At 37.4% G+C, this 12,615-nt stretch overlaps 1 protein-coding gene across 1 annotated transcript in view; it reads right to left on the reverse strand.

The window, feature by feature from the left end:
- Positions 1-8,796: 8,796 nt before the first annotated feature.
- Positions 8,797-12,615, reverse strand: part of kcnh8 (potassium voltage-gated channel, subfamily H (eag-related), member 8) — a 75,473-nt gene continuing 71,654 nt past the window's right edge. The window contains exons 17-18 of the mRNA XM_083543415.1: positions 9,938-11,812; positions 8,797-9,753 (exon numbers count right to left, since the gene is read on the reverse strand). Of these exons, the coding sequence (XP_083399541.1) occupies positions 11,558-11,812 (255 nt within the window). The 3' untranslated portion in view covers positions 8,797-9,753; positions 9,938-11,557. The remainder of the gene's footprint in view (positions 9,754-9,937; positions 11,813-12,615) is intronic.

Here is a 12,615-nt window from a genome sequence, read left to right on the forward strand (position 1 = left end):
GTAAGAGTGAGTGAGAGAGAGAGAGAAAAGAGCAAAAGAGAGAGAGAGAGAGAGAGAGAGAGAGGAGAGAGAGAGAGAGAGAGAGAGAGAGAGAGAGAGAGAGAGAGAGAGAGAGAGAGAGAGAGAGAGAGAGAAGAGGGCACTGCAATTCAATGCAATGGAGAAAATATGAGGCCATGCAATTCAAAATGATACAGATAGTTCTATTTTCTTTCTTTGGATCAGACAGACAGCAAATCATCAATTTACTTAAGTGCCTTCTGACTTCTAATGCATGGCCATTTCACAAACACGCCTTTGTAGACCAAAGAAAGAAGAAGATTAAATAAAACCAGATGTTCTTTTCCTGTTCTTTCTCCAGGAAGATGCAACTCTACCTCTGCTATGTTCATCTATATTATATCTGTCTCTCCGGACATGCCTCGGTCTCCGTATTGTTGTGATACAGTACGTCATATTCATGTAGCAGCAGTGGTGCTAAGAGAACACGCTTGAGAAACATTTTATAGAGGAGAAATCAATCTAAATCTAAAATATTTGTCACAAATTATTAATCACTTTCTAGTTTATAAAAGTATAGACAATCTACTAATAATTATACAGTGGGTACGGAAAGTATTCAGACCCCGTTAAATTTTTCACTTTTTGTTATATTGCAGCCATTTGCTAAAATCATTTAAGTTCATTTCTTTTCCTCATGAATGTACACATAGCACCCCATACTGACAGAAAAACACAGAATTGTTGACCTTTTTGCAGATTTATTAAAAAAGAAAAACTGAAATATCACATGGTCCTAAGTATTCAGACCCTTTGCTGTGACACTCATATATTTAACTCAGGTGCTCTCCATTTCTTCTGATCATCCTTGAGATGGTTCTAAACCTTCATTTGAGTCCAGAAATTTTTTATTATACTGATTGGACTTGATTAGGAAAGCCACACACCTGTTTATATAAGACCTTACAGATCACAATGCATGTCAGAGCAAATGAGAATCATTAAGGTCAAAGGAACTGCCTGAAGAGCTCAGAGACAGAATTGTGGCAAGGCACAGATCTGGCCAAGTTTACAAAAAGATTTTTGCTGCACTTAAGGTTCCTAAGAGCACAGTGGCCTCCATAATCCTCAAATGGAAGACGTTTGGGACGACCAGAACCATTCCTAGAGCTGGCCGACCGGCCAAACTGAGCTATCGGGGGAGAAGAGCCTTGGTGAGAGAGGTAAAGAAGAACCCAAAGATCACTGTGGCTGAGCTCCAGAGATGCAGTCGGGAGATGGGAGAAAGTTGTAGAAAGTCAACCATCACTGCAGCCCTTCACCAGTGGGGCTTTATAGCAGAGTGGCTTGACGGAAGCCTCTCCTCAGTGCAGGACACATGAAAACCCGCATGGAGTTCTCCAAGATCGTGAGAAATAAGATTCTCTGGTCTGATGAGACCAAGATAGAACTTTTTGGCCTTAATTCTAAGCGGTATGTGTGGAGAAAACCAGGCACTGCTCATCACCTGTCCAGTACAGTCTCAACAATGAAGCATGGTGGTGGCAGCATCATGCTGTGGGGGTGTTTTTCAGCTGCAGGGACAGGACGACTGGTTGCAATCAAGGGAAAGATGAATGCGGCCAAGCACAGGGATATCCTGGACAAAAACCTTCTACAGAGTGCTTTGGACCTCAGACTGGGCTGAAGGTTTACCTTTCAACAAGACAATGACCCTAAGCACACAGCTAAAATAACGATGGAGTGGCTTCACAACAACTCCGTGACTGTTCTTGAATGGCCCAGCCAGAGCAATGACTTAAACCCAATTGAGCATCTCTGAAGAGACCTAAAAATAGCTGTCCACCAATGTTTACCGTCCAACTTGACAGAACTGGAGAGGATCTGCAAGGAGGAATGGCAGAGGATCCCTGAATCCAGGTGTGAAAAACTTGTTGCAGCCTTCCCAAAAAGACTCCTGGCTGTATTAGATCAAAAGGGGGCTTCTACTAAATACTGAGCAAAGGGTCTGAATACTTAGGACCATGTGATATTTTAGTTTTTCTTTTTTAATAAATCTGCAACAGTGTCAACAATTCTGTGTTTTTCTGTCAGTATGGGGTGCTATGTGTACATTAATGAGGAAAAGAAATGAACTTAAATGATTTTAGCAAATGGCTGCAAAATAAAAAAGAGTGAAAAATTTAAGGGGGTCTGAATACTTTCCGTACCCACTGTATATAAATAAATAGTTGTTTGCAGATGAAAATATGTTGCATCACAATATAAAGTAAATCAGTGAATTCAAAATGAATTAACTGATTACATTTAGTTTTCTTTAATTAATTATATTTAACTTCCTCTTCATAAGCTTTAGATTCCGCATGAGTACAAACACGAGTTAATTAATTTTTGGCTATTGCTTGATTAAAATATGAACCAAATCTATGTAAGTCAAACCTTATTTACTAATAATGTAAAACTTGACATGAAATTTAACATGTTCAGCACATGATTATCGATTAATGATTATAAGTCCATAAAGCTTGATGTGTAGTCATCTGTAAGTCTGAAATTCTGAAATTTGATATATAGCATATAGGCTTCCAATCAGTAAATCATGGTGGTAGATTCTGCTAAAAGAATGGAAATGGCAGTGGTGAACACTTATTTTAAGAAGAAGGAGGAGCATAGGGTGACGTATCCATGAAGATATGTCTGTCAAGCATGCTGATACCACAGCTTCCGCTCGGATCTCAGCATGCTTGACAGACATATCTTCATGGATGAGTGCTCACCAACTAAAACTCAACTCCAGCAAAACAGAACTGCTGGTCATCCCAGGTGATTCATCTCCAGGTCAAGATCTCCAAATTACACTTTATGACTCTCTGCTCTCCCCTTCAGCCACTGCTCGTAACCTTGGGGTAACTATGGACAATGAACTGTGCTTCTTTCCACATGTCGCTAATGTTGCTCGTTCTTATTGATTTCTTCTCTATAACATCCGAAGGATTCGACCATTTCTGTCCATACAGGCTGCCCAGGTGCTTGTTCAGTCTCTTGTCATTTCAAGACTCGACTACTGCAACTCTCTGCTGGCAGGTCTTCCCCTGAACGCTATTCGTCCACTGCAAATGATCCAAAATGCAGCTGCACGGCTTGTGTTCAATCAGCCCAAGTTCTCCCACACCACCCAACTGCTGCGCTCCCTTCACTGGCTTCCAGTAGCTGCACGTATCAGATTCAAAACACTGATGCTTGCCTACAAGGCCAAAAATGGACCAGCACCATCTTACCTCAGTGACCTCATCACATCTGGCACTGAACCAAGCTGTCTGAGATCCTCCAGCACTGCTCGACTGGTACCACCTTCTCTCAGAATGAGAGGTAAGTACACTTCAAGGCTCTTTTCTGTTCTGGCACCAAGGTGGTGGATTGAACTTTCCCTAGATGTCCGTACAGCGGAGTCCCTGACTATCTTCAAGCGACGACTGAAGACCTACCTCTTCCTGAAATACTTAAATTAGCACTTTCCAAGTTTGTAGAATTCTGGACCTGAAGGTAGCAGAGTTGAAGATGTTAAGGTTTTTGTTGGGAGTGACGAGGATGGACAGGATTAGATATGAGTTTATTAGAGGGACAGCGCATGTAGGACGTTTTGGAGACAAGGTGAGGGAGGTGAGATTGAGATGGTTTGGACATGTGCAGAGGAAACCAGGAAGGAGGAAAAGAGGAAGGCCAAGGAGGAGGTTAATGGATGTGGTGAAGGAAGACATGCAGGTAGTTGGTGTCACAGATGCAGATGTAGAGGACAGGAGTTTGTGGAGACGGATGATCCGCTGTGGTGACTACTAATGGGAGAAACAGAAAGAAGAAGAAGAAGAATGTACAGTAATGTAACTTAAATTGTAAGTGCTTCTCTGGGCCTCCTATTGACTTATCTAATTTAAATTGGTGACTGTAGGCAGCACTATTACTACACTGACATAAAATTTTACATTTATTTTCCTCACATGTTCTTGGTGCATGTCAACCTGCCCTATATAATACAATACACCTTTTGTCTTTTGTTTGACTATTAAGTTTTACTTCACACTTGGTTATGGTAGAGTTATTTGCTTTTTAATTTTTTAATTAACCACATTTGTATGTAACATATACTCTTCATTAAGTTAAACGCACACCTTATGGAACTTATAGAGGAGTCTTTGTCTGTTGAAATTTCAAAAGTCCCAACTTTATACTTCCATTACAGACTTTAAAACAATTATTATATGATTTTCTAACATATGTTCAGTATAATTTTCCAACATACTGCATATGAGAAAACATATGTGTAAGAAACTTCTAACACAGCAAGAATAGCAGTAACAAATAACTGCAAGCCTACAATCCATGAAATAAGGACAGAGGTGGCCAATATTGTGTGCAAAATCTCAAAACTTCAGTAGTATTTTGTGTTTTTCTTTTAGGACAGTTATAAGGTACTTCAACCATGTGTGTGACCCCATAAACTGATTAATTTCTTTTGGCATAAAAGATGCATCAGAGTAAATAAGGAGAACATTAACATATGCAAGTTTAACAGGGGTACTCTTTTATTACCATAATTAGCTTATAATAATATAAAAAAAAACAGATAATTCAATTCATTTAGTTACATACTCAGCAGGCAAGAGAGTCATACAGCTACTGTAGTATGAGAGGGTAATTGGCATTATGCTGTACCCTCTACCCAGACACTGCACAGTTTATCCAGCATTCCCCTCCCTCTACCCAGTACACCAGTGCACAGGCTGTTCCTGGGTATCAGAGGTAGATAAATACATCTTGTGATTGTGATTTTCATTTATATAAAAAAAAAATCATTTCATACAAGAAAATATTAGGTGCTTCTTTCACTGGTAAAAAGACTGAGAAGATTCTAAATCTTAAAGGAAAAAGATCGACCAAAAACCTGACAGTAGTGATGCCATCAAAAAATTTTTAGCAATGTTAGCAGTCTGGGACAAGCTGCTCCAGTAAAAGAGGGACGGAGTAGGAGTGTCTGTGTTTGCAACAGTGTTGCACTGAGGATTGCAAAATGCTGTAATATATAATATAATATTGCATTATATTGACTTTTTGACAGTTCTAAAACTAGGATGCACAGTGGGTAAAACTAGGCAAATTCCATTAAGAGAATGGAAAAAAAAACAAGTAAATACAACCACTAATTTCAAAAATGCCCAAACAGAATGCAATGATTTGCAAATCTCATACACACATTTTATTCACAATAAAACATACAAAACATATCAAATGTTTAAAATGAAGAAATTTTACATTTTAAAGAAAAATAAGATCACTTTAAATTTGATGTCAACATGTCTTAAAATAAACTGGGACAGAGTCATGTTTACTACTGTCCTTCCCTGTTCCTTTAACAACAGTCTGTATGTCTGGGAACTGAGGAGAACAGTTATATCAAGCATAGAATAAAAAATAAAGATAAAAAAAAGTATAAAAATAAATAATAGTAATAGTAATAGTAATAATAATAATAATAATAATAATAATAATAATAATAATAATAATAATAATAATATGGATAAGAAAAATTATAATAAGAAAAATAAAATCACAAAACACAAAGATCTCATAAAAGCCACCTTGAAAAAATTAGTTTTATGAGCAGATTTAAATACAGTAAAAGACTTGGCCTGTCTAATATCAGTGGGGAGAAAATTCCACAGTAATGAGGTGGCCTTTTAGGTAGGCAAAAGACTTTATCAATCAACCCAGAATCTGACAGGGAGCCAATGCAATGACTCCAAGACTGGAGGAATATGTTCACTAGACCTGGTCTTTTTGGACAACCCCTAATTTGTTTAACATAGTTTTAAAAACACAAACTAACTAGCAAAGCATTACAGTAATCGGTGCATGAAAAAACTAAAGAATTAATCAATTTTAGATTACATGGGGTTGCAGTCTTGCAATGTTTCTGAAATGAAAACATTTGATTTTAACTATATTCCTCACATGAGAGTCAAATGTTAAGTTTGTGTCAAAAATCACCCCCAATTTATTTTAGAATTGATTGAAACTTCAAAACAGAGCCTTCAAATTTTAAAGTTTTAAATCCAGCTTAAAAAGTTTGATGGTGAGAACCCATGATCTCTGTCTTATCACTATTTAGACAGAGGAAATGCAGAGTTCAAGAAAGCCAATGGCTGCATTATCACCAGGTTTTGTATGAATGTACACTGAACAAAATTATAAACGCAACACTTTAGTTTTGCCCCCATTTTTCATGAGCTGAATTCAAAGATCTAAGACCTTTTCTATGTACACAAAAGGCCTATTTCTCTCAAATCTTGTTCACAAATCTGTCTAAATCTGTGTTAGTGAGCACTTCTCTTTTGCAGAGATAATCCAACCACCTCACAGGTGTGGCATATCAAGATGCTGATTAGACAGCATGTGCCTTAGGCTGGCCACAATAAAAGGCCACTCTTAAATGTGCAGTTTTACTGTATTGGGGGTGGGGACATGTCTGGTGAGTATTCTGGCAATGCATGAACTGGGATGATATGGGGCCGTGCATTATCATGCTGAACATGGGGTGATGGTCATGGATGAATGGCACAACAATGGACCTCTGGATCTCGTCATGGTATCTCATTTGAGATGCCATCAATAAAATGCATCTGTGTTCATAGTCCATAACATACTCCTGCTTATACCATAACCGAACCGCCACCATGGGCCACTCGATCCAAAACGTTGACATCAGCAAACCGCTCAACCACACAACGGCATACACGCTGTCTGCCATCTGCCCTGTACAGTAAAAAAATGGGATTCATCTGTGAAGAGAACACCTCACTAAAGTGCCAGACGCCATGGAATGTGAGCATTTGCCCACTCAAGTCAGCTATTATTTATTGAGGTTGTACAAATCTACTTTAGGTTTTTTGTTATAGGACTTAGAGCATCAATTTTAAATGCTGCTGGCAACACTCCTATGCACAAGTAACCATTTATTATATTTAAGACAACAGGGCCAAGAGAGGCAAAGAATGATTTGAACAAATAGGCTGGTACAGGATCCACTATAGAAGTGGCTGCTTTTATTTGGGAAACCACTTTACCAAGAGAGGACAGATCCAGTAAGGAAAATGTAGAGAAAGAGATGCCAGAAAATTGAGAGATCGTAAAAGAAGAGCCGGGTGCAACAGCAGTATTACATTTATGAGCAAAGTCAATCTTAGACCCAAAAAAATCAAGAAATGTATTGAAAAGGTAGGTTGAAGTGGGCAGAGTGGGCAGACTTAAAACCATGTTTCCTTTGAGCAGTTTATTAATAGTTTGAAATAGTTTACGAGGATTTCTTTGCTCATTGACAATTATCTGAGAGAAGTACTGAGACAGGACACCTACCAACTCTGCTTTATATTCGTGTAAATGGTCTTTCAAAGCTTGATGAAGTTGCTGGTGTTTTGGGAGAGGAAAGTTGTTCAATTTGTATATATACAGGATTCTGTTCAACAATCCTGGGTCTTTTCTGTTATATTTGTCATTTCATGAAGCACCAAATGTTTTCAAATGGTAAATGGTGATTTCTGGAGGTTTTTCTGAGCCCATGCAGTGATTTTAATTACACAATCATGCCAGTTTTTTTCAGAGGGCCTGAAGGTCACAAGCATCCAATATTGATTTTGTCCCTTGTGCATTATTTCTCTAGACTCTTGGACATTTTAATGATATTTTATACTGTATATGATGCGATATTCAAAGTTGAAAATTATTCTGAAATTGTTACACAGTTTGTAGACACAGATTTTCCAGTTTGGTGAACTTCTACCTCTTTAAGATACTCTTTTTTTTTAAACCCAATCATCCTAATGACCTGTTGGAAAATAACCCAATAAGTTTTAAAATGTTCCTTCAGCCATTTATTTTAGTAACACTTACTTCTTAAGGCTTTTGTTGACCCACACCAACTTTTTAAAAAATGTGTTGCTGCCATCAAATAAAAATTACCTTATTTTTTCCTTAAAAGAATATAGTTTAAATTAGTTGTTTATCAGTTTAATCATTTGTAATGCTTTCTCTAAACTGGGTTTATAGTATTCGCCAATCATTGCATTCTGTTCTTATTTTACAGAGTCCCAACCTATTTGAGATTAGTGTTTTTTCTAAGAAATGCTAACATGCAGTTGATATAAGGGGAGAGAAGTGAGATTAATATGAAAGGCAGAGAGAAAAAGCAGGAAAACTGATCAATGTGCCAGAAATGAACAGTCAATGTGGCATGACCACTGGCCAACCTCCCAGGACCACAGCTAAGCACAGTGATAAGGGCAAGCACTTTCCTTTCAAAAACACCTTTCTTTTCACCAATAAAGATTATACATCCCTGCTATTTCTTTCTAATAAAAACTATAGTAACAGAAAATAACTTCATGCGTCTATCATGCCTATTGAATAACTCTATTTTGAGTCTTAACATATTGTTATGCCACACCCATTTATTTTACACATGCGTTTAAAAAAAGAAATTGGAATATTTCTAATATGGCATTCATATTTACACTGTAGATGTTAAAACTGTTCTGATAATTCATGCGTACCCAGGTTTTAAAATGCTGGTCTGGGAACTGACTGTAAAGGCCAGTATAAGCGTTCAGTTTGTGCACAGGCATGCTTTAAAATGTTTCTTTAAACAGGAAATATTCCAGAAGCCTTTTAATTAAAATTTTTTACTGTTGTCCTCTGAAGGTAATAAAGGTCTATCTTATCTTATCTTATCTTATCTTATATTATCTTATCTTATCTTATCTTATCTTATCTTATCTTATCTTATTTACAAGTTATGGGAAACATGTTGCTATTTTACAAACCCGATTCCAAAAAAGTTGGGACACTGTACAAATTGTGAATAAAAACAGAATGCAATGATGTGGAAGTTTCAAATAATTTATTCAGAATACAACATAGATGACATATCAAATGTTTAAACTGAGAAAATAATTTTAAGGAAAAAAACAAGTTGATTTTAAATTTCATGGCATCAACACATCTCAAAAAAGTTGGGACAAGGCCATGTTTACCACTGTGTCGCATCCTCTCTTCATTTTATAAAAGTCTGCAAACGTCTGGGGACTGAGGAGACAAGTTGCTCAAGTTTAGGAATTGAAATGTCCCATTTTTGTTTAATACAGACTTCTAGTTGTTCAACTGTCTTAGGTCTTCTTTGTCGCATCTTCCTCTTTATGATGCACCAAATGTTTTCTATGGGTGAAAGATCTGGACTGCAGGGTGGCCATTTTAATACCCAGATCCTTCTTCTACTCAGCCATGATGTTGTAATTGATGCAGTATGTGGTCTGGCATTGTCATGTTGGAAAATGCAAGCTCTTCCCTGAAAGAGATGACATCTGGATGGGAGCATATGTTGTTCTAGAACTTGGATATACCTTTCAGCATTGATGGTGCCTTTCCAGATGTGTAAGCTGCCCACGCAACACTCACTCAACCAACCCCATACCATCAGAGATGTTGGCTTCTGAACTGAGCCCTGATATAACAACTTGGGTTGTCCTTATCCTCTTAAGTCCGGATGACATGGCGAATGGCACGGTGGATTGTGTTCACCGACAATGTTTTCTGGATGTATTCCTGAGCCCATGTTGTGATTTCCATTACAGTAGCATTCCTGTATGTGATGCAGTGCCGTCTAAAGGCCCGAAAATCACGTATGGTCATCCAGTATGGTTTTCCGGCCTTGACCCTTACACACAGAGATTGTTCCAGATTCTCTGAAATTTTGGATGATATTATGCACTGTAGATGATGATAACTTCAATCTCTTTGCAATTTTTCTCTGAGAAACTCCTTTCTGATATTGCTCCACAATTATTTGCCGCAGCATTGGGGAAATTCTTGATTCTTGACTTCTGAGAGACACTGCCACTCTGAGAGGCTCTTTTTATACCCAATCATTTTGCCAATTGACCTAATAAGTTGCAAATTGGTCCTCCAGCTGTTCCTTATATGTACATTTAACTTTTCTGGCCTCTTATTGCTACCTGTCCCAACTTTTTTTGGAATGTGTAGCTTTAATGAAATCCAAAATGAGCCAATATTTGGCATGACATTTCAAAATGTCTCACTTTCAACATTTGATATGTTATCTATATTCTATTGTGAATAAAATATAAGTTTATGAGGTTTGTAAATTATTGCATTTCTTTTTTATTCACAATCTGTACAGTGTCCCAACTTTTTTGGAAATGGGTTTGTAGTTTGGTTAACAATTTTGTAGTGTTTGCACTATTTTCATGGTCAAACATAAATGAATGATCATACATAGAGGGACTAAGCAGCACAACAGAGTGTGATATACAAAAATATGCAGCTACATTTAAATTTTCAAACAACCCAAATAATACAACATGCCATGCTTTTTAAAGTCTGCAGAGACTTGCTTCAAGAAATAGTATTTTGTTTAAAAACATGTACATGTTCATAACCATGTATAATCTATTCAGTGACGGGCTGTGAGGGCCAACAAGGCCTCCTCTGCAGCCTAAACACTTTCACAATCATTGACTTATGTTTTAATATATTTTTGTTTATTTATATATTCAATTATTCCCAATAGTCTAATATCTTAATCTCGTAGCTTCTCTCTGGGTTGTGCTGCTTCTATGAGTGTATGTTTTGAGTTGTTTTAAAAGGAAAATAATAAGATTTTGTAAACTTACAAGGCCAATTTCATGATGGAATTCTCAAGAAAAGCTTATCATGAGAAAAGTTTGGCCAAAACAATTCTTAAGCTTTTTCATAAACCATTCAATACCTTCATTATACAGAACAAATTTACCAATATTCACGGAGGGTAACATTGATGCTTCTGCTAGAGATGATGTATGTGGGTGTGCAGGTGTGGCTGCAGTGAATGGAGACTTGTGTTAATTTGCTTTCTTGTTTTAGTAATGCCATTTATTCTCACTGCAAGAGATACCTGTCTGTGATGCAGCTTTCTGTTATACTGTATTTCTGTATCATATGTCATGACACCTCTGAAGGCCTAGGTGTGAAATGCAGGGCCCGCCACTGAATCTATTACATTACACTCAAGACCAGGCTTGCATTTTACCCACGATCATGTTAAATTAGTTTAGACCTTGAATATAAGAACAGTCTGGTTAGGAACGTAATATGATAAGCAATTATCCCTGTAGAGTTGTAATATAATATTGATAATATTGTTAATTTTGCACCATTATTTGATTTAATAGCTTCCATTCAATGTACATTTCAATAATTCACATGCTTCATGCTCTCACAATGGTTCATATGCTTCATGGGTTACTTAGGACTACCTGGATATTGTCCATTTTGTTGCTACAAATCCAAAGGGACTTGTGCAGCACAAAGTAATGTTCCAGTGGGGGGTTTAGGTACAACATTTTTCAGGCTTTCGGCTATGCTTTTAAGGGTACTAAAGCTATGAATGTCCGATTGGAAAAACAGATCCGAGGAGAAGTTTTTAAAATAGCCATGGCATCAGTGTATAAAATATCTAGAGTTCCTGTGCTGTGACTGTTCCATGTCCTGGAGAGGATAAGCCAGTTTGCCCCTGTTGGGAGGGAAGTCGGTTAATCCAAGGTATGATCTGTGCTTCAGGAGTAATGAACTGTGTGGGATGTCCTTGGGGGGAAAGAGGACTAAAGATATTGACCGTTTGTGGCAAAGCCATCATTGACTCGATGAGACAGGTAAGGTGTCTTGTTACTCTGCCCAGTTCTGCTACTTCCTGTCCAAGGGAATGTATTGCCTGCAATACATAATCAAAAATTACAACTACATGTATACACACAATTCCACACACTGAAACCACTAGTTCTATTAGTTCTGGTTCCAATAAGTTTTATGTATTTAATGTTGCAACATACACATGGGGTAATTTGCTTGAAAAATATTCAATATTTTAGAAATCTGGTTGAAAGGACATTATTAATTAGATTATAGTTATGTTTTAAACTTTTTTTATGGCAGAAAATGCATATTATCAAGCATATTAACATGCTACAAAGTTTCTGAGAGGATATCATTTGGACATCAGACAAATCTGGAGCTTTTAGGCAAGGCACATCAGATATATGTTCACAGATATATTAAGCTTTAGACAAGAACACAATGCATATTATGAAATTATATATATAAAAAACAAAATTAGGATTGATTATGCCTTGGGGCTGTTTTAATATGCCTAGCACAGGGAGTCTTGAATTTACACAGGGCACAATGATATCTAAACAAGCCATTCTGAAATAAAACGTACTGCCGTGTCAGAGAACTCTGCATACAGAGCTGGATCCTACATGGATAATGTCCCAATTCATATACCTAAAGGAACCCAAGAATGGCAAGTACAAAACAGTGAACTCTTCTGAAGTTGCCCTCTATGAGCCCTTATCTGATTCCTATTGGACATCTATGGAAAGAGTTAAAACATACAGGCTGGAGAAGATAACCTTCAACCCTGAGACAGCTGGAGCAGCTTGCTCATAAAGAGTGTGCCAAACTACCTGTAGACAGGTACAGAAGTCTCACTAAGAGCTATAGTTCCCTTGGTGG

The sequence above is a fragment of the Silurus aristotelis genome (genome assembly GCF_946808225.1).
Source record: "Silurus aristotelis genome assembly, chromosome: 6".
NCBI classification, from domain to species: Eukaryota; Metazoa; Chordata; class Actinopteri; order Siluriformes; family Siluridae; genus Silurus; species Silurus aristotelis.